General features: G+C 60.9%; 2 protein-coding genes across 4 annotated transcripts; one reads left to right on the forward strand and one right to left on the reverse strand.

Annotated features, from left to right (window-relative positions):
• Positions 1-212: 212 nt before the first annotated feature.
• On the forward strand, positions 213-17713 carry ARHGAP45 (Rho GTPase activating protein 45). Of its 3 annotated transcripts, none has more exons than XM_055127183.1 (23): positions 213-514; positions 1483-1813; positions 5851-5994; positions 6131-6215; positions 6311-6383; positions 6690-6756; positions 6845-6982; positions 7086-7150; positions 7283-7393; positions 7513-7593; positions 11087-11275; positions 11505-11642; positions 11881-12071; positions 12208-12317; positions 12401-12484; positions 12587-12691; positions 12771-12943; positions 13822-14010; positions 14098-14235; positions 14880-15106; positions 15201-15396; positions 16616-16712; positions 17140-17713. In XM_055127183.1, exons 1-23 carry the CDS (start codon positions 425-427, stop codon positions 17445-17447), a joined length of 3330 nt encoding a protein of 1109 aa, XP_054983158.1. In that variant the 5' UTR covers positions 213-424; the 3' UTR covers positions 17448-17713. The 3 variants fall into 3 exon arrangements, with proteins under 3 accessions (XP_054983158.1, XP_054983156.1, XP_054983157.1); XM_055127181.1 differs by lacking the exon at positions 213-514 and adding an exon at positions 602-700; XM_055127182.1 differs by lacking the exon at positions 213-514 and adding an exon at positions 602-700 and having other exon boundaries at positions 12590-12691.
• Positions 17714-18787: 1074 nt separating this feature from the next.
• POLR2E (RNA polymerase II, I and III subunit E) lies at positions 18788-25748 on the reverse strand. The gene is made up of 7 exons (XM_055126294.1): positions 25590-25748; positions 23516-23690; positions 20473-20588; positions 20066-20146; positions 19782-19840; positions 19559-19637; positions 18788-19435 (listed from the first exon to the last, which is right to left on the reverse strand). The coding sequence occupies exons 1-7, from the start codon at positions 25644-25646 to the stop codon at positions 19370-19372; spliced, it is 633 nt and encodes a 210-aa protein (XP_054982269.1). The 5' UTR covers positions 25647-25748; the 3' UTR covers positions 18788-19369.

Below are 25748 nucleotides of genomic sequence, written 5' to 3' on the forward strand. Positions count from 1 at the left end.
GGAGCGTGAGCGGCGGCGGCGGGCGGGCCACCCCGGAGAGCGCCCCGCGCGCGCGGCACCGTGCCAGGCGGGGGCGCCCCGTCTAACTGGCGCGCGCGCGCTCGGGGCTCCCGAAAGCGGAAGCGGGAGGCGGGGCGCGGAGGAGGCGGGGCCCGGGACCCCGGGCTTAATTAAGCCCACTCTGCGGAGCGGCAGGCTGAGGCCTGGTCGGCCTCGCCGCCTGCCCCGAGGCCTTTTCCTGGGGCTGGGGGCGGAGAAGCGCCCAGCAGGGGTGGGCCCGGCACGTGGAGCCTGACAGCTGGAGTGGGGGTAGCCGGCGGCGATGTGGTCCCCCCTGGGCCGGCGCCCGGAGCCGCGGCGCTGAGCGCGCCCACCCCCCCACCCCGGGCTGCCCGCCCCGTCGGGCCTGGGCCCGGGCCGCACCATGTTCTCCAGGAAGAAGCGGGAGCTCATAAAAACCCCTTCCATCTCGAAAAAGAACCGGGCGGGAAGCCCCAGCCCGCAGCTCGCCGGGGTGAGTGCGCTTCTCCCCGCGGCCCAGCAGGCGGAGGAGACCCGGGGCCGACGGGGGCGCGCCCTGTGCCCGGGGACAGACAGCGCCATGCTGGGGCGGCGGCGGCAGCAGCGGCGGGGGGCGCGCGCCAGCTACAGCCCCTACCGGTCTGCGCTGCCAGGCGGGGACCCCAGCGTCGTGCTCCTGGTAGGAATCCTCAGGGCGGGTCGGAGCGTCGGTGCGGGCCACTTCCCTTCCCCCCCCACACCGCGATGGGCCATGGGGATCCCCACCCCTCCCCGAGAATAGGTGGCCCAGCGCAGCCCCCCACCCGGGGGCGGGGGGCACGGGGGAAAGAGGGGAGTCTGCGTTAGAGGGGGCTCAGGAATGGTGCTCCCCTCGCAGGTGCGCCCCGTGTCCGTCATGAGCTTAACAGGCCGCGGGGGCTCTTAAGAGGTTGGGGACGTCTAACGGGATCCCTCGTGCCAAGCCCTGGGCCCGTCGCCACTCCCAAGGGTGTCTGTCTGGTCAACTCTGGGGGTGTCCTCAGGCCTGGAGGGGGTCTGCAAATCTGGGGGGACTTGGGAAGCCCTTTGGGTAGGCTGCCTTTCCAAAGCAGCCTGAGGGGGCTACCTGGGCCAGTGACCCTGTTTGGTCCTTCCATTCCCCCCCCCCCAGGAAGTCGTCCCCTCTCCTCCCTGCAGCCCGCAGGCCACACCCCCAGGCCTGTGGTTTGGGCAGACCGTTGTTTGTGAAAATTTCGTGGGGCTGGGTAGGGGGGGAAGAGGCTGTTGAGTAACAGGTAGGGGAGGGGCCGCCCCCAAATCTCAGCCACGTGACCTTTGACCCTTGACCTTCACCGGAGTGCAGCCCAAAGACCCTTCTCCCATCCTCTTTCACTTTGGGGGAAATTGAGGCAGTGCCACTGGCTCTGCACCTGCTTTTATCAGCTTCCCCCCTCCCCACTTTCCCGCCCCCTGCACCCCCAGGAGCTGCCTCGGAAGGAGGGGCCGGATGTGTCGTCCCTGGGACCTGGTCTGGACCCTCCAGGCACCGTCTCTGCTGCCAAGGCCACGGGCACCCTCAAGCGGCCCACGAGTCTCAGCCGCCATGCCAGCGCGGCCGGCTTCCCGCTGTCCGGTGCCACTTCCTGGGCGCTAGCCCGGGGTTACCGCAGCCCCATCTCGGCTCCCAGCCCGTCGGAGCCCCTGGCCGAGGGCCCTGGCCCTGAGGCCACGGAGGACGTCTCCCACCTGCTGGCCGACGTGGCTCGCTTTGCCGAGGGCCTGGAAAAGCTCAAGGAGTGTGTCCTGCGCGATGGTGAGGCTCGGGGCAAAGGCTGGGTGAGGTACAGGTACCCCAGACCCCAAGGGAGGAGGCCCCGGGGGTGGGGGGGTGGAAGCAGCCACGCACGACAGGGGCTGGAGAGACAGTATAGCAGGTAGGGCACTCACCTTGCATGCCACCGGCCCAGGGTCGATCCCCGCCACCCCAGTGACCCCCAAACACTGCTGAGTGTGCCCCACCCCAAACAGAAACATCCTAAGAAGCCATGACAGGGGCTGGAGTGAGAATACAGCCACTAAGGCATTTATTTGCCTTGCACACGGCCGACCCAGGTTCGATCCCCATCATCCCATATATATAGTCCCTTGAGCACCACCAGGAGTAATTCCTGAGTGCAGAGCCAGGAGTAACAGCTGAGCATCACCGGGTGAGTGTGACCCCCAAAAGAAACAAAACAAACAAACCAAAAAAAAAAAAACCAAGCCGTGGCAGCTGGGTTTTGAGGGATGTGTAGGAGTTTGGTGGTCTCTGGCAGAAACAGGCTTAGGGGACCAAAGGAAGGTGGTGTGCGTGGGTTCAGAAGTGTGAAGAACAAGAAGCGTGGGGCAGAGGGGTGATAGTTTGGGGGCACTGCCAGAGTGTGGGGGTACGTGTGGCTGACTGCGAGGACAGGCACTTTGGTGTTATACCCAGGGCAATGGGGGGGGAGCGGGGGGAGCCTCGAGAGGTGGGAGGGCAGGGCGGGAAATGCCTTGCAGGCAGATGAGGTGAGGGGAGCACAGGGAGGGGACAGTCTTCGGCCAGGCGGTTCCTACTTCCCTGCCCAGGGCCTGACAGCCCAGCTTCCTGCTGAGTTATTTTCATCTGCTTCCTGTTTGTCCCTGGCAGCGGGGCGGGCACCTCAGCCCACAGATGCAGCACCTCGCAGGCCGCCTGCACCCGCTCCTCCGGCAAACCCCAGTGCCAGGCTGGTGCCAAGTGGTACCACCCAGCCCCTTTCTCTGGACACCTGTTTCACGGGAACAAACCCGTGTCCAGACCCGGGGGGGGGGGTGGCCTGGCCCGGCTCCTGTCAGCGGAAGGCAGAGCCCCCTTCCAGCCTGGCCGCAGCCTCTGCGCCTTCGGGGCGCCAGTGGGGAGCCTGTGGCTGGAGGTGGGAGCCCGGGGGGGGGGGGGGTTATCTGCTCCCTGGGGCGGGGGCCTGGTGTTTCCTGGGGAAACTCTCTAATCTCTGTTCCCTTCCGATCTGATCCCCGGCGCTTCCTTGGAGGTCAGGCTTGAGTGGGGTGGGGCCCCGTGGGTCCCTGCAGGCTTTGGGGCCAGAGCTGTGGGGGGTAAGGGGGCGGCTGGTGGTGACTCAGGGATGCTGGGGCCAATTCCCAGTGGGGTCACCGCCCTCTCTAAGCCTCAAGCGTCCTATCAGGAACGTGATTCTGGGGCTAGAGTGATAGTATAGAGGGGAGGGCACTTGCCTGGCACACTTTCGACTCGGGTTCAATCCCCAGCATCCCAGAGGGTCCCCCCCACTCCCGAGCCTGCCGGGAGTGATCGCTGAGTGCAGGGTCAGGAGTAACTCCGCTGGGTGTGAACCAAAAACCTTAAACAACAACAAAAAAAAACATAGAAGACCCAGAAGGGGTGAGAGGGACAGTACAGCGGGTAGGCAAGGTTTGCCTTGAAGGCTGTCGACCCCACCGCCGCCCCCAACACCCCATATGGTCCCCCACCCTAACCCCTAGCACTGCCGGAAGTGATCCCTGAGCATCGCTGCGTGTGAACTAAGACGCAAAAATAGAAAAAAAGAAAAAGAAACGCAGACGTTGGAGGGATAGCGCAGTGGATAGGGCTCTTGCCTTCTATGCCGCCAACATTGGTTCAATTCCAGCATCCCATATGGTCCCCCAAGAAGCACCTGCACGAATAATTCCTAAGTACAGAGCCAGGAGTAACCCCTGAGCATCGCTGGGTGTGCCCCCAAAACCGGGGGGCGGAAAAAAATTTAAAAACCAGGAAAAGTGGTTCAGCCCACACAACCTGTAGTAGATATGGGAGGTCCACAGCACATCCGGGGAACCCCTCTCACTTGAGAGCCCGGGTAAGTGGGGGTGAGGTGTACCCCGCCACTCTGCGCCTGGTGCTTCAGCCTTGGGCCTCAGTTTCCCCGAAAAGCTGCTCTGCACCAGCCCGCCTTCCAGTCAGAGCCCCTGGGTCACAGACTCCGAGGTCCAGAGAGTCAGGGGGTGGATCGCGTCACCCCAGCGGGCGGGGAGGGGGCGGGGCCTGCAGACCGGACGGAGCCGGTTTGGCCACTAGCCGAGACCCCCAGACCAGGCAAGTCGGAGGCTTCGGGGGCCGGGACTTCGGGGGCCTTCCCGCTCCCGGGCGCGCCATGTGTATCTGCGGGGTGGTGCACCGCGCGCTGGACCCGGTCCCGCTGCGCTGCTGCGCGGGGCGCCCAGGTGAGAGGAGAAAACGGGGCGCGGGGGTCCCCCAACCCCCGCCTGGGAGGACATGGCCCTTACCGGCCCGCTGGGGACGCAGCTGAGCAGGTCTCTGCGGCGGGGTCTGGCCGGCGCCCAGCCTTCCAGCGAGGGGACTAGGGAGTGCAGGGGACGTGGGGACCACCGTGCGCGCTGGAACGCCCGGTGAGGGGCGTGGCCAGGCCAGGCCCCGCCCCCCGCGGCGGCGCGGCTCTTCCAGCCTCCAGGAAATCTGGGAATTTGGGAAGCCCGCGGGGAATCCTGACCTGACAGCCCTTGAGGGGCCCTCTCCAGCGGTGTTGGGGCCCTGTTAGCGTCTACATCAGGTACAGAACGCCCAAGGTATGCCCTGGGTGGCTCTGGTTCTTACCCCTACCATTTAGGGTGCTGGGTATCTTTTACTGGGGAGGTACCGTTGGGCTACACCTTGCTGTGTGCTGGGGAGTTTCTGGGCTCTGGGGCTAATTCCCAGTTGTGCTTCAGGAACCGGGAACTCAGAATCTGGCTTGCGAAGGGCATGTTTAGTGCGTGCGTGCGTGCGTGCGTGTGTGTGTGTTGGGGGGGGTGTGCATGGAATTGGAACCCTGTTCTCACGCTTACAAAGCCAGTGCTGGATGGCTGAGTTGTATCCCCCAGGACCCCCAAGGTGCTAACTTTCCATTTGGAAAGACCTTTTGTTAGAAACACTTTAAAATGGACCGGAGCAATAGTTCAGCAGGTGAGGTTGTTGGCCTTGCACACGAATTCGATCCCTGGTATCCCCTATAGACTCTCTAGCACCACGAGTGATTCCTGAGTGCAGAGTCAGGAGTAACCACTGAGCACCACCAGGCGTAGCCCCCGAAAAAAATTTTTTGTAATGGGGCTGGAGCTATATGCAGTGGGTAGGGAGGGCACTTGCCTTGCATTTCACCGACCCAGATTTGATCCCTGGCACCCTGTATGCTCCCCAGACATTACTGGGTGTGGCCCCCAAACCAATCAGTTAAAGGAACTGTGAGGGCCAGGGAGATGGCTCAGAGGGCTTGAGCTTGTGCCTGGCATGCACAGGGCCCCCATGTTCAGTCCTTGGAATAAAGGCAGCATCTGATGAGGCTGGAGTGATAGCACAGCAGGTAGGGCGTTTGCTTTGCACGCAGCCAACCCGGGTTCGAATCCCAGCATCCCATAGGGTCCCCTGAGCACTGCCAGGGGTAATTCCTGAGTGCAGAGCCAGGAGTAACCCCTGTGCATCGCCGGGTGTGACCCAAAAAGCAAAATAAATAAATAAATAAAGGCAGCATCTGAGATCCAGATCTGCTCTTTCCACTCCTCTAGAAGCTTCTCCACTGCCTTCAGGCTTCAGCTGCCTTGGGCAGGAAAACCCTCGGAGTGCTGCCTGGAGGAGGAGGCTTCCGGCCTGCCGCTTTAAGCCCAAGCTTGCCTTTGCTTCTTGAGCAGGCCGGAGGAGACCTGGCCCCATTGAGGGATAGTGACTGCTCCCCTCCCCCCAACTCCCTTAGCCTCCTCTGCCTCAGTTTCCCTGCCGGGGGACTAGAGCTCTGAGGAGGGCCTGGGATTTGGGCTCATACCTCCTCCTCCTCCGGGCAGACCTCCTGGAGGCCCGCCGGCCCCTGGCCCATGAGTGCCTAGGTGAGGCTCTCCGGGTGATGCGCCAGGTGATAGCCAAGTACCCGCTGCTGAGCACGGTGGAGACGCTGACAGCTGCCTGCAATCTCATCGCCAAGGTCAAAGGTCAGTTGGGGAGGGCTGCCCAAAGGAGGGGGGCATTTAAGAAGTGGGTTCAGATGGGTGCATAGGAGTTTGGCACACACGAGATGGCAAGGGCATGGCCCCCCCACGCACCCACTTCTGCCTCTGCCCCCCCCAGCTTTCCATTACGAGTGCAACAATGAATCGGACAAGCAGGAGTTTGAGAAGGCACTGGAGGCTGTGGCTGTCACCTTCAGCAGCACGTGAGTTGGGTGTCTGCGGGGCAGCATAGGGAGGGGCGGTATGTCTACAGGTCTCTGAAGCGCCTCCCCCCGCCCCTGTCCTTGGTCTCCCTCAGCGTGTCCGAGTTCATCTTGGGTGAAGTGGACAGTAGCACCCTCCTGTCGGTCCCTCCTGGGGACCCCAGCCAGGTGAGCAAGGACCAGCTTCTTTCCCTGGCCCCCTCCCTTCCCTCACCTGCTGCGTTAGTTTTGCAGTAACTTGGGTTCCATCTTGCACACTTTACTGGTGACGCTGGGGCGGGGGGTGTCTTAGGCGTGTGTGTGTGTGTGTGTGTGTCTGACATGTGGGCACAGCGAGGAGTCCAACTTGGGGCCTCAAGCTTGCCTGTCATTGCTACTTCTGCCGAGCCAGGCCCTGCCTCTTCCCCATCCCTTCCCCCGTTTCTGGACCCGGGACTGGGGTGTCCCTCAGCCCCCATATCCCTTCCCATTCAGTCCATGGAGAACCTTTGCGGACAGGGGGCCGACAGCACCCCAACGGGCACGGAGGACTGGGAACCAGGTAAGCCCCCCCCCACACACACACATCTGCCGGGCAGGCGTGGTGACGGGCGTGGCCGTGGGCGGAGCTTACCAGGCCCCGCCCCCAGGCTGCCCGCCCCCGGAAGAGGTGGATATGCTGCTGCAGCGCTGTGAGGGCGGCGTGGACGCGGCGCTGCAGTACTCCAAGAGCATGGCCAAGTACATGAAGGATCTCATTGGCTACCTGGAAAAGCGCACTGTGCTTGGTGAGCGCCGGTTCCCGCAGGCGGGGGGACGGGCGGAGGGTGTCTCAGCTTTCCTCCCCCCTATGTGCCTGCACTCACCCCCTCCCCACTGCCCCTTCTGCAGAGATGGAGTTTGCCAAAGGCCTGCAGAAGATCGTTCAAAACTGCCGACAGGGCATCACGCAGGAGGTGGGGCCGGGGAGGGGGCTGCCGTCTCCGCTGAGGGAGCGGCGGGCAGGTGGTGGGGCTGGTTCCCGAACTCGGGTCCCCCACATCTGGTGCCTTCCTTGACCTCCCGCCCCTCCCCCCGCCCCTTCCTAGCCCCACATGCCGCTTCTGTCCATCTACTCGCTGGCCCTTGAGCAGGACCTGGAGTTTGGCCACGGCCTGGTGCAGGCGGTGAGCACGCTACAAACACAGACTTTTATCCAGGTAGGTGTGGGGGTGGGGAGCAGGGCGCAGGGGGAGCCGCGGCCGACCCCCACCCATCAAAGTCGGGGTGTGGGGAGTTGGGGGGATGGGGCCTCCTCTCTCACGGCCTTCTCCCGTAGCCCTTGAACCTGCGGAGGCTGGAACACGAAAAGCGCAGGAAGGAGATTAAGGAGATGTGGCACCGTGCCCAGAGGAAGCTGGTATGTGGGCGTGGTGGCTGGACCCCACCCGGGACCCCACCCTGGCCTGCCCTGCCCTGTGCTCCTCTCCTGTGCTTGCTGGGGACATCCCTCTGCAAGAACCAGCCCCCAGAGCTCCCAGTTTGCTCCACTGGGATAAGAAGGGCCCTGTGTGTTCTCAGGGTGACAGCACCCCGGGGAGGGCGCAGGCTTTGCACTTGGCAGACCTGGGTTTGATCCCTGGCACCCCATAGGCTCCCTCGAGTCCCACCGGGGATAAGCCTGAGCACAGAGCTGGGAAGAAGCCCTGAGCACTGCCAACTGTGGCTTAAGAAAAAAAAAGGGGGGGGTCCACGTGTGTGCAGGAGCAGGGCTGGGGCGTGGGGTGGGGTGGGACCGTGGCAGCCCTGGGTGGACTGGACATGCTTTTTAAAAAAAAAAAAAAACTTGGGGCTGGAGCAATAGCACAGCGGGTAGGGCGTTTGCCTTGCACGCGGCCGAGCCCGGTTCGAGTCCCAGCATCCCATAGGGTCCACTGAGCACCGCCGGGAGTAATTCCTGAGTGTAAAGCCAGGAGTAACCTCTGTGCATCGCCGGGTGTGACCCAAAAAGCAAAAAAAAAACAAAAAAACATTTTGGGCCATACCCGGTGATGCACAGGGGTTACTCCCGGCTCTGCACTCAGGAATTACTCCTGGTGGTGCTTGGGGGACCCTATGGGATGCTGGGAATCGAACCCGGGTCAGCCGCATGCAAGGCAAACACCCTCCCCGCTGTGCTATCGCTCCAGCCCTGGACATGCCTTTTTCTGCTGCTTACTACCCTCCTTCTGGGGGTCTGTGCAGCCCTGGGAACTTCACCCCTGCTCTGGAGATACATTAGTTGGGTTCCCCCCACCCCCAGATCCACCTTACCCCGGGGCCCAGAATAGGCAGCTTCTCGTGCTCCCCTGCGCAGGCCTACTTCGACCTGTTCTCTGTTCGGTTGTTTTCTCTCTTTGCTCCTTTTGCTGCGGCTGTAGCAGTCCCTAGAGGGTCGAGGAAAACAGATCAGGGTTGGCAAAATAGCACAGCGGGGAGGGCACTGGCCTTGTACGCCACTGACCCAGATTCAATCCCCGGCACCCCTTAGGGTCCCCCAAGTGCATTGCCCAGAATCAGCCCCGAGCATCCTGGGTCTGGGACAAAAACAAAACAAAAATTGCGCAGAGATTGTGCTGGACCCATGTGGGTGTGCCCGGGGAGGCAGCTCGGGGCCTTCTGGTTGGAAGGCAGGTGGTCCAAGCTCCTTTTTATGTTCATTTTGGGGCCACGCTCAGTAGAGCTTAGGGGTTCTTGGCTCTGTGCCGGGGCGGTGTGGGTGTTTCACTTCTGGCAGTGCTCAGGGAGCATGCAGGTACAGGGCTCGAACCCAGAACTCCTACGTACAGAGATCTCTCTGGCCTCCAAGTAGCAATTTGTTCTTGTTTTGTCTTGGGGGGGGGTCCCACATCTGGGAGTGCCCAGGGCCTACTCTTGGCTCTGCACTCAGGGGTCACTCCTGGAGGTGTTTGGGGGCCCCGTGGGGTGCCAGGGATTGAACCTGGATCAGCGAGGTGCAAGGTAAATTCTGTCTTTCCAGTCCCTTACATTTTTTTTTTGTTTGTTTTTTTTTTGGGTCACACCCGGCAATGCACAGGGGTTACTCCTGGATCTTCACTCAGGAATTACTCCTGGCGGTGCTTGGGGGACCATATGGGATGCTGGGATTTGAACCCGGGTCGGCCGCGTGCAAGGCAAACGCCCTACCCGCTGTGCTATAGCTCTAGCCCCAGTCCCTTACATTTTTGGGGGGAGTGTGTGCTAGACCGATAGTACAGCAGAAAGGGCATTTGCTTTGACTCAGCCGACCCAGGTTCAATCCCCAGCATCCCATATGGTCCCCTGAGCACCACCAGGAGTAATTCCTGTATATAGAGCCAGAAGCAACCCCTGAGCATTGCCGGATGTGACCAAAAAAGACAAAAAAAAAACAATCCCCCCCAAAAAAAAGTTTTTGGGAGCTGGAGAGATTGTATAGCAGGGAGGGCACTTGCCTTGCACATGGCTGACCCCAGTTCAATCCCTGACATGCCATGGTGTCCCCAAACACTTCCAGGAGTGATCCCTGATTGCACAGTTCAGTAAACCCTGAGCATTGGCAGGTGTGGATCAAAACCAGAAAAGTTTTGGGGCCACACTGGGTGGTGCTCCTGACTCTGTGCTCAGGGTAATTCCTGGCAGTGCCTGGGGGACCATATGATGCTGAGGCTCAACTCGGGCCTCCCACATGCTTGTGCTCCGCCCACTGAGCCACCTCCCTGGCCCTCAGAGGCACTTTCATTTTGGCTCCACTCTTGCAAACACCAGGCCGGAACAAGCTTGTCACCATCCCTTAGCTCTGTGACCCAGCATTTATCTCAGAGCTGTTTCTCAGAAGTGAATGCTGGGGAGACGATGAGATGGTACAGCACGAAAGGCATTTGCCTTGCACTCAGCCAATGCTCATTCCATCCACGGCACCTCATATGCTCCCCTGAGGCTCCGCCAGAAGTGATCCCTGAGCACAGCCTGGAATAAACCCTGAGCACCACCAGATGTGGCCCCCCCACCCTCCCCCCCAAAAAAAAAAGACGAATGGGGCTGGAGCAATAGCACAGCAGGGAGTGCCTTTACCTTGCACGTGGCAAACTCAAGTTCGATTCCCAGCATCCCATAGGGTCCCCCGAGCTCTGCCAGAAGTAATTCCTGAGTGCATGAGCCAGGAGTAACTCCTGTGCATCATAGGGTGTGACCCAAAAAGCAAAAAAAAAAAATTAAAGACAAATGGTGGGGTGGGTGGTTCTTTTCCTCACTTGGGATTGGACAGTGGTCTCTTTCCTTTTGTGCACTGCACAACTGCACACCCAGGGTACATGCAGTTCCAGGGATCAAACTCGGGGCCACCGCCGATGACACAGGCACCTTCTGCCGTGTCCCCGCCAGCCCCCCAGAATGCCATGTCTCAGCAGACTTCTCGTTTAAGGGCTCTGGAGTTGAGGGCGCAGGGGAAGGGCCTCCTTTCTCAGCTTGGGAACGCACATCATGGTTCTCTTCTTTGTTTATGTCGGTGTGGCTTGTGGGGTGTGGTTGCCAGAAGCTCACCGGCTCTTCCTGCCACCCCAGAGGGCTCTGAGGTGCTCGACTTCCTGCCCGGGCCACCTCTGTTCTTGCATGTAGAACAAGGGAAGTGAGAGAGAGAGAGAGACCGCGAACTGTGTCCCCACCACCCCTGTCAGCGGGTAATGAAACTGGCGGTTACGTCAGGGCTCAGACTTGCCCGGGCTTCCTGGGCCGGTCGTGCACGCGTGTGCAAGCACATACGTACACCAGCAAGATGGGGAGGGATTCTTGTAGATGGCGCCCCCTAGTCTCCTGCACATTGCTCTGGTACCACGATGGGGTGACCCGTGTGCGGGAAGGGAAGATGCCCCAAGCCTCCTGCCTCCCTCCTGCAGCAAGAGGCGGAGTCGAATCTGCGCAAGGCCAAACAGGGCTACGTGCAGCGCTGCGAGGACCATGACAAAGCTCGCTCCTTGGTGGCCAAGGCGGAGGAGGAACAGGCTGGCTCTGGGCCCGGGGCCGGTGGCACCGTCTCAAAGGCCTTGGACAAGCGGCGGCGCCTGGAGGAGGAGGCCAAGAACAAGGTGAGGCCAGGTCGTGCGGCTCAGCGGTCACAGCACCTGCCTGGCTGTGGGCTGCCCTGGGTGCCACCCCAACCGTTTCACCCAGTGTAGCTTGGTGCAAAAACAAGCCTCGGATTCCTTCCCTCTGCTTTTCTGCCGCTTGGGACTTCCTCATGAGGGCTGAACCTGGGTCAGCGCATAGCCCTGGGCTGAGACCTCCCGGACCCCACCGCCACGTCCCCCACCCCAGGCAGAGGAAGCCATGGCCACATACCGCACCTGCGTAGCTGATGCCAAGACACAGAAGCAGGAACTGGAGGACACCAAGGTGACGGTGCTGCGACAGATCCAGGAGGTCATCCGACAGAGTGACCAGACCATCAAGTCGGTGCGCGTGCTGGGGGGGTTAAGGGAATGAGAGAGAGGGGGGGGTCTGTGTGGGCAGGAGGGAGCATTGCGCCAGTGCTATCTGCTAGTGGGCAGGGTGCCCACACGTGAGCAGGCTGCAGGGGGCGTGGCATCAGAGGGGTGGGCGTGGTTGCAACTAGGGGCGTGGTCATCACAAGTGGGCGGGGCATCTGCAGGCCCCGCCTCCTGAGCCGTAGTGACTGGGTACGTGCCTGCAGGTCACCATCTCCTACTACCAGATGATGCAGATGCAGACAGCGCCGCTGCCCGTGCACTTCCAGATGCTGTATGAGAGCAGCAAGCTGTACGACCCGGGCCAGCAGTACGCCTCGCACGTGCGCCAGCTGCAGCGCGGCGAAGAGCCCTACGTGCACTACGACTTCGAACCCCACATCCCCACCAATGCCTGGTACCGCGTCTGCGTCGACTTACGCGCCGGGAGCGGGGGCCGCCCACTCAACAGGGGAGGGGCGGAGGGGTGCGTGAGCAGCTTTCGGGGACCCGGTTCCTAGCATGGCTCCCCTCCTGCCTCTTGGTCCCTGCAGGTCGCCAGTCATGCACGTCCGCAAAGATAGCTTCAGCGGTGGGGATGCTGTGGGGGCCGAGGCAGCGGGCACCCCACCAGAGGAAGCGGTACTGGCCAAGGAGCCCAGAAGTGAGTAGTCCGTGGTGGGCTGGGGCCGGGTGGGGTGGGCTGGCGCCGGGCGGAGTGGGTCACCAACGCTGCCCACTCTGCAGGTGAACGCGGCCACAAGGTACATAAGTCTCGGCCCAGCTCCATCTCAGATCCAGAGAGTGGACTGGACCCCAGCACTGGCTCAGGTGAATAATGGGCCTTCCTGCCCTCAGCTGGGGGAGTGCAGGTCGGGGCGTGCCCCCCTCGCCCCCCCAGGACTCAGTGAGGCCATCCCTGTTAAATATAAGGAGACTTTAAGAAGTTCGAGCGCACGTCGTCCAGTGGTACCATGTCCTCCAGCGAGGAGCTGGCAGAGCAGGAAGGTGGTCCTGGGGCTGCCACCTTCGAACAGGGTAAGTTGCCCCCCAGTGTAAATGGGGAGTTGGCCCGGCCCCCGCGTGCCTGGTGAGGCTGACCCTTCCCTCCCCACAGAGGACCTCAGCGCCATGGCCCCCGAGCTGCCCGTGGCCGTGCCCAGCGGTCCCTTCCGCCACGTGGGTCTGTCCAAGGCGGCGCGCACGCACCGGCTCCGCAAGCTGCGCACACCCGCCAAGTGCCGGGAGTGTAACAGCTACGTCTACTTCCAGGGCGCGGAGTGCGAGGAGGTGCGGAGGGGGGGGGGCATCGGGGCAGTTGGGGACCAGCAAGGTCTCCGGGAGGATGGCGGGCACTGCCAGGGCAAAAGGCCTGCAAGTGGGGGTGCACTGGGGGAGCCGGGCAGTGGGTTGGTGGGCAGGGTCCTGGGGGTGCAAGGTACAGAGGGTGACGGGGTGTGTCTGAGGTATGCGGTGTGTGTGCACATGAACATATGAGGTGTGGGTGGTCTGCGGGTGCGTGTTTTCAGTATGTGTGGTTTGATGGTGATAGGGCGTGCTTCCGGGTTCATGAGGCTATTATGGTGAGTATATGGATGTCACGGTGTACAGACATGGATGTGTGTATGGTGTTTGTATACAAGGGGCATTGTGTGGGGTGTAGTGTCTGTATGAGGTGAATGTGTGTGATATGTGTGGGCTGTTAATTATGGTGTGCGTGTGATATATGTATGAGGTGTGTATGGTGTGTTTAAGGTGTGTATGGGGTGTATATGATGTGTATAGGAGGTACATATGGTGTGTATCTGAGGTGTGTATGAAGTGTGTATGGGGAGCGTATGAGTTATGTATGGGGTGTGTTTAGGGTATATATGAGGTGCTTATGAGGTGTAAATGGTGTGTATACGGTGTGATGAAGATGTATATGAGGTGTATACGGTGTGTATCTGAGGTGTGTACAGGGTATGAAGTATGTATGGGGTATATGTGAGTTACATATGGGGTGTGTTTAGGGTGTATACGAGGTGAATATGTGGTGTAAATGGTGTGTATGTGTGGTGCGTATGAAGTAACTAGGTGTATACAAGGTGCATATGATGTGTATAGGTATGTGTGAGTCCCTTTGCTGGGGGCTCGGGACAATCTCTACCTTCATGCCCCTACCCCAGTGCTGCCTGGCCTGCCACAAGAAGTGTCTGGAGACTCTGGCCATCCAGTGCGGCCACAAGAAACTGCAGGGCCGCCTGCAGCTCTTCGGCCAAGACTTCGGCCAGGCAGCCCGCAGCACCTCGGATGGTGTGCCCTTCATCATCAAGAAGTGCATCTGTGAGATTGAGCGGCGTGCCCTGCACACTAAGGTGACCCCCGCGGGGCCGGTGGGCTTCCCTGGCCGGCGGAGTCACCGTACGGGGGTGTGGGCTGAGGCAGAATGTGTGACCCCATAGGGCATCTACCGGGTCAACGGGGTGAAGACCCGTGTGGAGAAGCTGTGCCAGGCCTTTGAGAACGGCAAGGAACTGGTGGAGCTGTCACAGGCCCCGCCCCACGACATCAGCAATGTCCTCAAGCTCTACCTGCGCCAGGTGCAAAGGGAGGGGAGGTGGCAGCTGGGTGCTGTGGGAGCAGGGGTGGGGAGGGGCCAACATCGACTGGGGGTGGGACTGATGACCGAGGGAGTGGCCAAGAACTAAGTAGACAGCTGGAGCAACCAGGGGGTGAGGCTTTACAGCCGAGATGGCTTATTTTTGCTGTGGGTGGGGCTTTATACCTGAGACAACTCTTGTTGGTGTGGGCGGGGCTTTGTGTAGGGTGGGACTGGAGTGGGTGGGGCTTTATATCTGGGACTGCACTCATGTTGGTGTGGGCGGGGCTTTGTCTAGGGCAGGGCCAGAGTGGGTGGAGCTTTATAACACTGGACTTATGTTGCTGTGGGCGGGGCTTTGTCATGGGCGGGGGGCCAGGGTGGGTGGGGCTTTATACCTGGGACTAAACTTATTGGTATGGGTGGGGCTTTGTTGTGGGCGGGGCCAGAGTGGGTGGGGTGTTATACCTGGGTGGATCTTGGTGCTTAGCTTGGTCCCAGCTCTCTGTCTATGCATGCGAGCACTGGTGGGGGCGGGATTGGGGCAGACGGATGGCATCAGCGCCTCGCAGCAACCAGAACAGAGTAAGACCCTTAGGGACCCGATCTCATCCACTGACTGTCCACCTGCCGTGTCCTCCACAGCTGCCCGAGCCGCTCATTTCATTCCGCTTCTACCACGAGCTTGTGGGGCTGGCCAAGGACAGTCTCAAGGCGGAAGCCGAGCTCAAGGCGGCTTCCCGGGGCCGGCTGGATGCGGCCGAGAGCGAGGCTGCAGCGGTGGCCATGGCCAGCCGGCTGCGGGAGCTCCTGCGGGACCTGCCGCACGAGAATCGCGCCACGCTACAGTATCTTCTACGCCATCTGCGCAGGTGCGGGCTGGCTGGGCCGAGTCTGGGGGAGGGGGGCGAGAGGTGGGAGCGGGAGGGCGTTCACACCTGCTTCCTGCGCCTTTGGACCGGATAGGATTGTGGAGGTGGAGCAAGACAACAAGATGACCCCCGGGAATCTGGGCATCGTGTTTGGACCCACACTGCTGCGGCCACGCCCCACAGAGGCCACTGTGTCCCTCTCATCCCTGGTGGATTATCCCCACCAGGCCCGCGTCGTGGAGACCCTCATCGCCCATTATGGCCTGGTCTTTGAAGAGGAGCCCGAGGAGGTGCCTGCGGGCCCTGTGAGGGAGGCAGGTGGACCCCAGGGCCGAGCTCTTGGGGGATGGGGCGCAGGTCCTAGCGTCTGGCCGTTGGGGGCTGGTGGGTGGGAGGTTTTATTTTGGTTTATGGGCCATACTTGGCGGTACCCTGCAATCAGGGATCACTCCTGGAGAGGCTGGAATGGGGGCCTGTGGGGTGCCAAGGATTTAATCAGGCACAGTTAAAGCTGCTCTCTGCTTGCTGTACTATCTCTCCCGTCCCTGGAGATGTTTGTTTGGGGGCACACCCAGCAGTGCTCATGGGTTACTCCTGGCTCTGCACTCAGGATTACTCCTAGTGATGCTCAGGGGTCCATATGGGATGCTGAGGATCGAACCGGGGTTAGCTGTGTGCAAGGCTAACTAACATCCTCTCTGCTCTACTATCACTCCAGTCCCTGGAGATGTGTTTTGGGCCAGGCTCAGATCTGGGGTGCTGTCCCCCAGTAGTGCCCAGGGCCTCCCTTGCCTTCGACCCGCCCCCTCTCCAGCTGCCCCCACCTCCCAGTGTCTGGCCTGACGGTTACTCAGCTGGGGTCTGGCCCTGAATCTCCACTGTCCTGGTGGTGGTGGGGTGTCCATTTCCAAAGCCTCTCTTCCCCGAGTTATCCTTGCTGGCTGAGCGGCCTCCTAGTACTGCTATGTTTGGGGGTGCTGGGTCCTCAGTTTTAAGGAAATATGTTGGTTAAAGGGACATGGGGATGGGTGGCCCTCAAGCCAGCCAGTAGAACGTTCTGGGGGGTTTTCGGTGGCAGTGGTGGCACACCTGGAGGTCCTGGAGGTGGTCAGGACTAACTCCTGACTCTAGACTCAGGGATCATTCTTGGTGGGGCTCAGGAGACACCTAATGGGGTGCTTGGGATCGAGCCTGTGTGCTAGACAAGTATCCTGCCTGAGCGATAGTACAGCAGGGAGGGTTGTTTGCCCTGTATGCAGCCAAACTGAGTTCGATCCCACCCCATAAGACCCCCCACCATGAGCACCAGGAGTGATCCCTGAGCTCAGAGCCAGGAATCAACCATGAGCATCACTGGGTGAGGCCCAGAAAAAAAAAAAAAAGCACAAGTACCCTGTCCACTGTACTCTGCCCCCCCATCCCCAACAGATTTTAGGGTTTGCAATCTGGTTAGTCTGGAAGACAGATCTGTCCCCGTGGTCCCGCCCTGACTCCCTCTTCCCCCCCCAGCTGTCACCGCAGGACGGGGCAGCCAGCCAGCGGGCAGAAGTGGTGGTGCAGGTGTCATACCCAGAGTCCAGCGAGGAGGCTGAGGATGGAGGTCAAGGTCAGTAGGCCCCATGGCTTTGCTCTTGGGCCAGGGAGGGGCACAGGAGGGAACAGTGGCTTATCTGTGGGAAGCAGGGGTGGGCAGAGGTGTTTGCAGGCTCACATCTGCCCTGGCCTTCAGAGCCAACCTGGGAGATGGTAGTTGATGGGAGAGGAAGTCTGGGGACTGCACCAAAGTGCCCTGAAACTGCACAACCTGGGGCATCTTCCCAGCACCCCAAATGTGGTCATTTGTTTGCTACCTGTTGCCAACACAAGATGTGCTTTGGGCAGGGGATGAACGGGTCTGTGGAGGCCCACAAGAGCCCTGGAGTGTGTGTGAGCCTGGGGAGAAGAGAGGGAGGGTCTCTTGGTGTGATGGGGCTCGCCCAGGATCCTGTGATTGATGGATCGAGCTACGTGTCTGTCTTCATGCGACTCCCCAGAATCTCGCGTCGCCTCCAACGACTCAGATTCGGAACTGGACGAGACCCCGGACCCGCTGGACTCCTCCGTGGACAGTGCCCTCCAGCACCTCAGCTTCCTGGAGACGCGGGCAGGCGCGGAAGTGGGGGACGGCGAGGCGTCGCTCGGGGGCCTGGGGGCCGAGCGCGGGCCCTGGGAAGGGCTGTCCGCGTACAACTCCAACCAGTCCAACAACAAGCCTCGGCCCGCGAGGCTGCCCGCCGTGAGGGTGCGCGGGGGCCGGGTGGCCGTGGCCGGTGGCCTGGACAGGCAGCCACAGTTTGTCTAGGTGAATCCTGGCCCGGGCCTGTCCTGGGTTCATGCCCAGCGGAGTGGTCGCTGGGGCCCCGCCACCCCGGGCCCTGCTCTGTCCTGGTCTCTCGTCCTTGCTCTTGTCCTGCGTCTGACTTTCACGGGAAACCAGGGGGGAGGCACGGCCGCCTCAGCAGCCCCAACACCAGAGTAAACTTGGGCTTTCAAAGGATCAGGGGTGGCACTTAACTCGCTGTCTTTTCTTTTCTTTTACTCTAAATAAAGTTAATGCTGTTTACGGGGCCCCCGTCCATCGTTCCTGAGCTTCCTAGAATGAGGTGCCTCAGGAGGAGGCTGCCTTGGTCCATGGGCACACAGACCCACATCCACGCAGAACTCGGGGAGTTTGTGCCCGGGCCTGAGGAAGCAGCCAGGAAGAGGGGGTGAGGCTGCCTCTTCCTGCTCAGGCCCAGCCCTCGAGACCCACTGGCTGCTTCAGGGCGAGGGGGGATGGGGGGAGCCGGGGCTGGCCTGACTGAGCTGCCTGTAGTCGCTGAGATGCCCAGGGGCTTCCAGACTGACAAACAGGCGCATCGTGGTTTGTAGAGATCCCCGAGATGCCTGAGCACAGGTGTGCCCAGTGTCAGTGGCACAGGTAGGCCCAGCTACAGGTGTGGTGTGATCCAGGTGCAGGGGCAGTGAGGCCACACCCTCTGCTCGCTCCCAGATTTCAGAACAAGATATACTCTGACCCTTGGGCACGTGATGTGGAGCCGGGTGCCAGGTTAACAGGCCGAATGAGCAGTGCTCAGGGGCCACAAGGGACTGTCCCTACAGCCCCTGTGCGACACATACCCCCCGCCCCCAACCACCTTTCACACAGGGAACCGCAGGGGTCCCAAAGGCTCCCAACCACAAGCAGTGGCACTGCTGGGGGCTGAGAGCTGACTGAGATTCACTCAGGCCGGAAACTCAGCAGATTGGGCGTCCTGGGGCCCTAAGGCAGCACCAGACAAACAAGCTGGGGGGAATCAAGCAGGCCAGAGGGCGATGCAGCAGGGAGGGCACTGGCCTTGCACACAGCTGACCCGTTTGACCCCTGGTGCCCCAGAAGGTCCCCGAGCCTGCCAGGAGCGAGTCCTGAGCACAGAGTCAGGAGGAAGCTCTGGCACCTCCAGAAATGGCCCCGAGAGGCCGGAGAGAGGATCAGGCTGGGGTAAGAGCTTGGCACATGCCTGAATCCAGTTCTACCCCGCACCTCACGGGGCCCCAGCATAGTCAGGTCTGATCCCTGCGCACCCCCAGCCGTGGCCCCGACTCCCCCCCTCCCTCAGAAATCACTGCTTCCCCCCCTCCCTCAGAAATCACTGCTAGGACTTACTCAAAAGCCAGAAGGATTTTTATTCTGTAAAACACACGTCAGAGGAAACCATTCACAGGGCCGTGACCTTCACACGAGCAGCCAAGGTCACGACTGAGGCAGCGAGCCCTGGGGGAAACTGAGGCAGAAGCCAGAGCAATCACTGGGCACAGACACCAGTCAGCAGAACACAATTTCGTGGGCAGCTTTCCACACCCCAGTGTCCTCAGAATCCAAGGGGTCCCACCTTTGAAACCGGACGTATGGAGGGACAAGGGGGGTGCCCAAGTTCCGGGCAGGGCGCTGGCCTGTGCAGGGGGAAGTGGGAGGGGGAAGTTCAGACCCCACCAGGAAGGATGAGGGAGGCGAGCTGCCCGGCCTGTCCCAGTGAGCACGCCCCGGGTCTCCTTATGAAGGCCCCCACATTCTGAGCCCCCCAAAGCCCATGGATGGCCTGTCCTGCTCCCTCAAGCATCAGGGTCCCCAGCTGGAGATGCGGTGGGCAGCAGTGCTGACCCGGGCCTGAGGCGCACCCAGGGGTCACATGGGGCTCGGGCAGAGGCAGATCCTCGCTGTCCCTCGGTCCATCTCGGGGGCAGCTACTGCACCAGGCGGTACGTGATGTACCTGCCGGCTGTCTCGCTGGGCCGGATGATCTTCACCACCTGTGACAACCATGTACTGAGTCCTGTCATGGCCACGGGGACCCCCGCGCCCTGGCCCCACGCTGCAGGGCTTGTCTGCCCCACTGGGGGAAAAGGAGAGTGGGGGTGGGGTGTCTTTCTTACCTGTCCCCGCTTTATACCGAAGTAGCGTGCCACGGGGTCCCCGGCCTGGATCCTGGGCAGCTGGTTCTCACGGAGCTTACTGGGGTGCTAGTCAGGAAAAGGCCCCGAACTAGAGGGTGGGGGGGCCTCTGGGGGTGCAAGACGGGAGTAGAGGGTAGGAATGGGGGATCTGGGTGCGGGGCGAGGTGGCGGGGTGGGGGACGGGGTGCAGCACAAAGGATACTACCGGGCCAGCAGCTCCGTCACCTCCTCCTTGGTCATGACCACGTGCTCCGGGACCAGCTGCCAAGAGGACACCTGCTGTGCTCCAGGGACCCCACAAGGAAGGGGGGCAGCCAACCACCAGGCAGGGGTAGGGGGGTGTCGCTGAACCCTGGGGCAACCCCGCATTCCACATGCTCTGGGGGCCTAGAACTGCCCCACAGAGCCCCCTCCCTGTGGCCCCACCTGGGGGCTGGGCTCTGCTTCCCCCCCCCCCCCCCCGCACCTGCTGCACCCCGGGCCCACCTCGTGCTCCGTGATGTTGATGAGCAGCTCCTGCTGCAGGAACTGCTCCAGGATGTACTTGGGCGCCATGTCGACCAGGGACTGCGGAGACACGCGTCAGACCCCCGGCCCCACACCCCCAGGGCTGCGAGAGACACCCGCATACCAGATCCACAGCCCCCGCCAGGGACTTCGAGAGAAACGCATGTGTCAGACCCCCCACACCACCCTTGGGTCCCCCACCCAGTCCCTCACCCGCACCCCTGGCGGGGGGTGAGTCGGGGAGCTGCACCCCTTCTCGGCCACCCCCATGGAGAGCCCCTCCCTTTCCACAGGCCAGAATGGGGGGAGCTTTGCTGGGCCTGGGGGCTCCCGAGGGCGTAGCCACCCATCAAGGGCAGCAGGCTGTGAGCAGAGGGGGCGGGCACCTGCTTGGCGGAGGGCGTCATGCCCTGCTGCACCACGATGAGGGCGCGGGTGATGTTCTCCTCCTGCATGCGCTGGCAGTACACCTTGATGGTCTTGATGCCCACCTTGGGCTCCTCTGCGGGCACACGGGAGCGGCTCAGCCCAGGAACGAGGCAGCTGGCGGAGCCCGGGGAGCCCTGGGCAGGGCGCCCCGACCCTGCAGCTGAGACCCATCAGCCACCCCCGCGTGGGCTCCGCACGGCCTGACCCAGGCAGCTCCCACAGCGCTGGGCAGACCCTAGCAGTGACAGCCCGGGGCAAGGTCCCAGGAGAACGCGGGGGGGGGGGGGGGGCAGGGGGCGGGGGGCAGAGATCGGGGCTGCGCTACTCGCTCTCCCCCTGTTTGTTTTGGGGCCACGCCTGGGGCTGCTCAAGGATCACTCCCGGAGGGCTCGGGGGACCCTCTGGGGTGCTGGGGATTGAAGCCGGGTGAGCAAGCGCAAAGCAAGCACCCACTCCACTGGCCTGTCAATGGGGTTTGGCAGCTACACGCAGCCCACCGCTCAGGAACCGCCACGCGCCCCGTCCCTTCGCCCTGCTGTGATCCTCGGCACCGCAGGGCCCCCCAAGCACCACCTAAGCAGCCCCAAACCACTGCTGTGTGTAACCTCCACGCCCTCCGAAGGTGCCAGGGCGGGGATGGGAGGCGAGGAACGATGTCTTTCCTGTGGCCAACCGGGGGTCTGGCCTATTCCTGTTGCCCCCCGCCCCCACCCTCCCTCTGCTGTCAGGGACAGTGACAGCCCAGAGCCCCCCAGAGACAGAGAGTACAGCGAACTCTGGCAGGGCTTGGTCAGCGTGGGGGTCCCCTCGTTCCTGGTTTATGTTTTGAGCCAGCCACGCACTGTTGCTGGGGGGGGGCGCCATAAGGTACCGGGGGACCGAGTCAGGGCCCGTCTGCAAGCCTGTGCTCCGGCCCTTCGACCTGTCTCTGCCCACGGGGACCTTCTTGATTATGCGGGGTAGTGTGGGGGGCGGGGGGACCCAAGTGCAGGGCAGCGCCTTCCCATACTCTCCACCCCCACAAGGACCCTTTCCATAAAACCACCACGGGGTCAGGCCAGAAGGACAGTCCAGCAGGGATGGCCCTCACCTTGCACATCAGCAACCTGGGTTTGATCCCCAGCACCCGTAGGTCCCCCAAGCACTGCTGGGAGGGATTCTTTTTTTTTTTTCTTTTTGGGTCACACACAGAGATGCTCAGGGGTTACTCCTGGCTCTGCACTCAGGAATTACTACTCCTGGCAGTGCTCGGGGGACCCTATGGAATTCTGGGAATTGAACCTGAGTCGGCCGCGTGCAAGGCAAACGCCCTACCCGCTGTGCTATCGCTCCAGCCCCTGGGAGTGACTCTTGAGCCCAGAGCCAGGTGTGACCCCGGAGCATTACTGGGTGTGGCGTCAAAACCAAAGGACACGTGGGCTGTCCATGTCCCCACAGTGCTGGTGACAGCTGGTCCCCAGGCCTACCCCTTGGTGACTGTGGGGAGCAGGCAGGGACTAAGGGATCCAGAGTGCTGGGACACCCCTGAGGAGTCTGGCTCCCTCAGAAGAGCTCTGGGAGGAGCCGGCTTGGACCCCCCAGCCCCCAGGAGGAGAGTATCGCCCGTGAGAAGGGGGCCAGCAGGGTGACTGACAGCAGCCCCAGGCGAGGAACAGGGCAGGGTGCTGGAGTGTAGCTCTAAACACTTTAGGGTAACACCAGTTTGTCCCTCCTCCCTTGCCACAGGGAGCTTAGGGTTAAGGCTCTGGAGACACTCCCGTTCCTGGTTCCTCTGTTTAGCAGTCAACTCTTCTCTGGGCTCTCCTCCCCAACCAGTTAATCACCTTTTCCCCTGATCAAATTTTGTTATCTTGTAAGATCAGATCCTTCTAAGGACTCTGAATTTGTATTGTAAGTTAGTGTCTTTTGCATAGTTTACCTTAAAGCAATGTCCCCTCTGTATGGACACAGGAAGACAGTTAATAGTATGCTCTTGTAACTTGGGAGTTGACTGACTCCAATAATATTTACTTCTGGGCATCTGCTTTCTCGACTCAGTTGCCCTTAGTTCCTAGCACCCCAAAAGCAGGGTCCCGATGAGGGACTGAAAGGACCCAGGGCAAGCTGTGAGCTACCCTGGCACTGAAATGGGCCAGGCCAAAGCGTCACAATACTCAACTATAAGTTGAGGGCATGATCATGAACAAATGCTGTCATGATCCAAAGGTAACGACGAGATTAGGACCCTGCTGGGGTTAGGAAGATTAACCTGGCCTGAGGACTGTGGTTTGGAATATATAGTAAGATGTCCTCAGGAAGAACCAAACTTTAAGGTTATATCTCTTACTGTGCTCATACAGAATTATGACATTGCTAGAAATATTAGAAGTAGATTTACTACAACTATTTAAGTGGATTACTAGCTGAGGAAAGAAAAAAGTGACACACCCTTGTTTGGATCCCACTCTTGAGTGGATCTCCTAGTAACCTGGAGTAATCTCCTTAAAATGAGATTTTGTCCTTGAGGAGTGGTCTTACCCCTCTTTGTTGATTTGTTAAAGTTCTGACCCACCTTTGTGTCACCGCCCTATGTGATTGCTATATAAACTAAGACTGTAGGAGAAGCAGGGGGGAAGACACAGCAGCAGGGCACAAGGGAGTCATCAGAGCCAGAAGCAGGGGAAAGAAAGAGCACAAAGTGGGTGAGTCAGAGTCAGAAGTGAGGGCGAGAAGGGTGGAGAGGCAGAAGCAGAAGGGGAATGGAGATTGGAATAAACTGCAATTGATACCGACCAGCCTGGCACTTGTTCCTCCTTCACCTGCCCATGGTCATCAGCCTCCAGGGGGTGGGGGAAGCAGCTTGAGACTACTGAATCCCTCTTTTGTTAACACACAGCAGGGGACCCAGAAAAGGTGCTGGGGGAGGGTATCAGAAGTCAACTGTATCCAAGAGCAGGATGGAAAAGGTGGGGGTCCCTGGGCTGGCCGGTGAGGGATGTGGGGTGCGGGCCGGGGCCTAACCGGGGAAGAAGACAAACATCTGGTCGGTGGGGTCGTCATTGTGGGCCACCAGCACGGTGAGGTCCGTGCGCCGCGGCCGCCCCTCGCTCGGCTTGTCCCCGAACTGTGCCTTGAATTCATCCAGCGTCTGGTCCAGCTCGTCCTGGGTCACCAGGTAGCCCCGGTCATGACACAGCTGCAGGAAGGGGGCAAGGGGACGGAGATGAGCACACTCTGAACCTGCTCCCCTGCATCCAGGACCAGCCGGACTGGGGAAGAGGACATGGCAGGCATCAAACTGGGGTTCCCTGCACCCCCCACTATCTACTCTCTTCCTGAGCCACCCCCCCCCCCACTGGGCAAGTGGGGAACACTGTCAGCTGAAGCCCCTCACTGTTCAGATCCTTGCTAGGCACAAAGGGTTAAGCCAGAGGGCGGGGGCTGAGAGGGATTCCAGCAGCTGAGGCACTTGCCTTGAAGCCCACCAGCCAGCACCCCACGTGGTCCCGAGTCCCACCAGGAGTGCACGCCCGCCCCGCCCCAAGACATGAAGCAGGAGAGAGGTAGTACAGGAGGTAGGGCTTGCACGTGACAGATCCAGGTTGCTTGCACGTGACAGACCCAGGTTCATTTCTGGGCACCATAAGGTCCCAGAGTCTGCCAGCAGTGATCGCCTGAGTGCAGAGCGGGGAGGAACCCTGAGCATCACTGGGTGTGGTAGAACATAAATACATAAAAGACAAGCCCCCACCCAAAAAAAAGTTTGTCCCTTTGGAAGACATGTCGTAGAGAGTTCCTTCATTTATTTTTTTAAAAACTTTCCGGTCACAGCAGCGATGCTCTGGGGTTACTCCTGCACCCAGGGACCCTCCTGGCAGTGCTGGGCGGGGAGGGGGAGGCATATGGGATGCCAGAGATCAAACTCAGGTTGGCCTCATGCCAGGCAAATACCCTAACCACTGTACTACCTGTCCAGTCTCACATCCTGCCATTTAGCTCAGACTGGCTGTTCGTGCGAGAACATCTCCTCCTCATTCCCGCAATGACTCCTTGTTCCAAGAAAAAATACTGAATGCAAGGAGCAGTCCTAACCCCCTGACTTTTTTCCTCATCTGTCTTATTTTCTGACTCCTCAGCTGCGAACTAGCTTCAGTTCCACCCTGTTCACCTGGGGCTGGGCCAGGCGGAATGTGGCGGCAGTGCCAAAGCAGGGCAAGGACCCCGGGAGGCTGGTAGTGGTGGTGGTGATGGTAGTGCCTGGGTCAAAAGTGAGGGGGGGGGCACCCCCATCGATAGTACAGTGGATAGGGTAAGGGTGTTTGCCTTGCACGCAGCCGACCCAGATTCAATCCCAGCATCCCATAGGCTCCCCCAAGCAACCCCAGGAGTAATTCCTGAGTGCAGAGCCAGGAGTCACCCCTGAGCAGCCCCGGGTGTGACCCAAAAAGAAAAAGAAAAAAAAAAGCTTCTGGGGTGGGGTGTCACTACTGGGTCCCTCATCTAACGGCTTGTTGCAACCAGACCAGAGAGCCCAGCGTCCCCAGAGGCGGACGACCGGGCTCCCAAACTCCCAGCTCTGAGGTTGTAAGGTGCCAAGTGTGGAAAAATAACATTTACCAAGAAAAGAGGCCGGGGCAGCCATCCAGCGGGGAGGGCACCCACCGGGCTCGACCCCCGGCATCTCACAGGGTCCCCGGGCACCGCCATTGAGTAATTCCTGAGCACGGAGCCGGGAGTTAAGCCGGATGTGACCCAAAACCCAAAAAAAAGTAAAAGAGGCCGGAGCGATCGCGCCGCCAGTAAGGGGTTTAGTGGACGCGGGAACCCGGGTTCGATCCCCGGCTCTCCACATGGTCCCCCGAGCACCGCCAGGAGTGATTCCAGGAGTGCCAGGAGTCAGCCCCGAGCACCTAAGCTGGACGTGACTCCCCCAAGAAGAAAGAGAAGAATCTATTTTAAGTTTCCCAAGAAAATCCAGAGTGATCCTGGGGGGGCGTGAGACCCCGCCCGACGCCGTCCACGCAGCTCCCAGGGCCCCCGGTCCTCGCCAAGGCCCGACCCCACCGCGCCCAGCCAGCGCGGGCGCCCCGCGCACCTGCATGATGGTCTTGCGGATCTTCCACAGCCGGTACGTCTCCTCCTCGTCGTCCATGGTCGCCGCCGCGGCTGTGCCCGACTCTCGGTGCCGGCGTCTAGAAGGATCTCATGACCATTGCGCCTGCGCCAGGCTTCAGTCAGGCCCCTTCGCAGGCCC

The sequence above is a fragment of the Sorex araneus genome, chromosome 2 (assembly GCF_027595985.1).
Source record: "Sorex araneus isolate mSorAra2 chromosome 2, mSorAra2.pri, whole genome shotgun sequence".
NCBI lineage: Eukaryota > Metazoa > Chordata > Mammalia > Eulipotyphla > Soricidae > Sorex > Sorex araneus.

Excerpts from the sequence above, each read along its gene's own strand:
- ARHGAP45 (XM_055127181.1), top strand. The coding sequence starts at position 602 with ATGCTGGGGCGGCGGCGGCAGCAGCGGCGGGGGGCGCGCGCCAGCTAC. Across the intron at positions 11,643-11,880 it reads GTGACCAGACCATCAAGTCG|GTCACCATCTCCTACTACCA; the intron begins GTGCGCGTGCTG and ends ACGTGCCTGCAG. Across the intron at positions 14,011-14,097 it reads GGCGTGCCCTGCACACTAAG|GGCATCTACCGGGTCAACGG; the intron begins GTGACCCCCGCG and ends GTGACCCCATAG.
- POLR2E (XM_055126294.1), bottom strand. The coding sequence starts at position 25,646 with ATGGACGACGAGGAGGAGACGTACCGGCTGTGGAAGATCCGCAAGACC. Across the intron at positions 19,841-20,065 it reads TCAACATCACGGAGCACGAG|CTGGTCCCGGAGCACGTGGT; the intron begins GTGGGCCCGGGG and ends TCCTCTTGGCAG. Across the intron at positions 19,638-19,781 it reads ACGGAGCTGCTGGCCCGGTA|TAAGCTCCGTGAGAACCAGC; the intron begins GTATCCTTTGTG and ends CTAGCACCCCAG.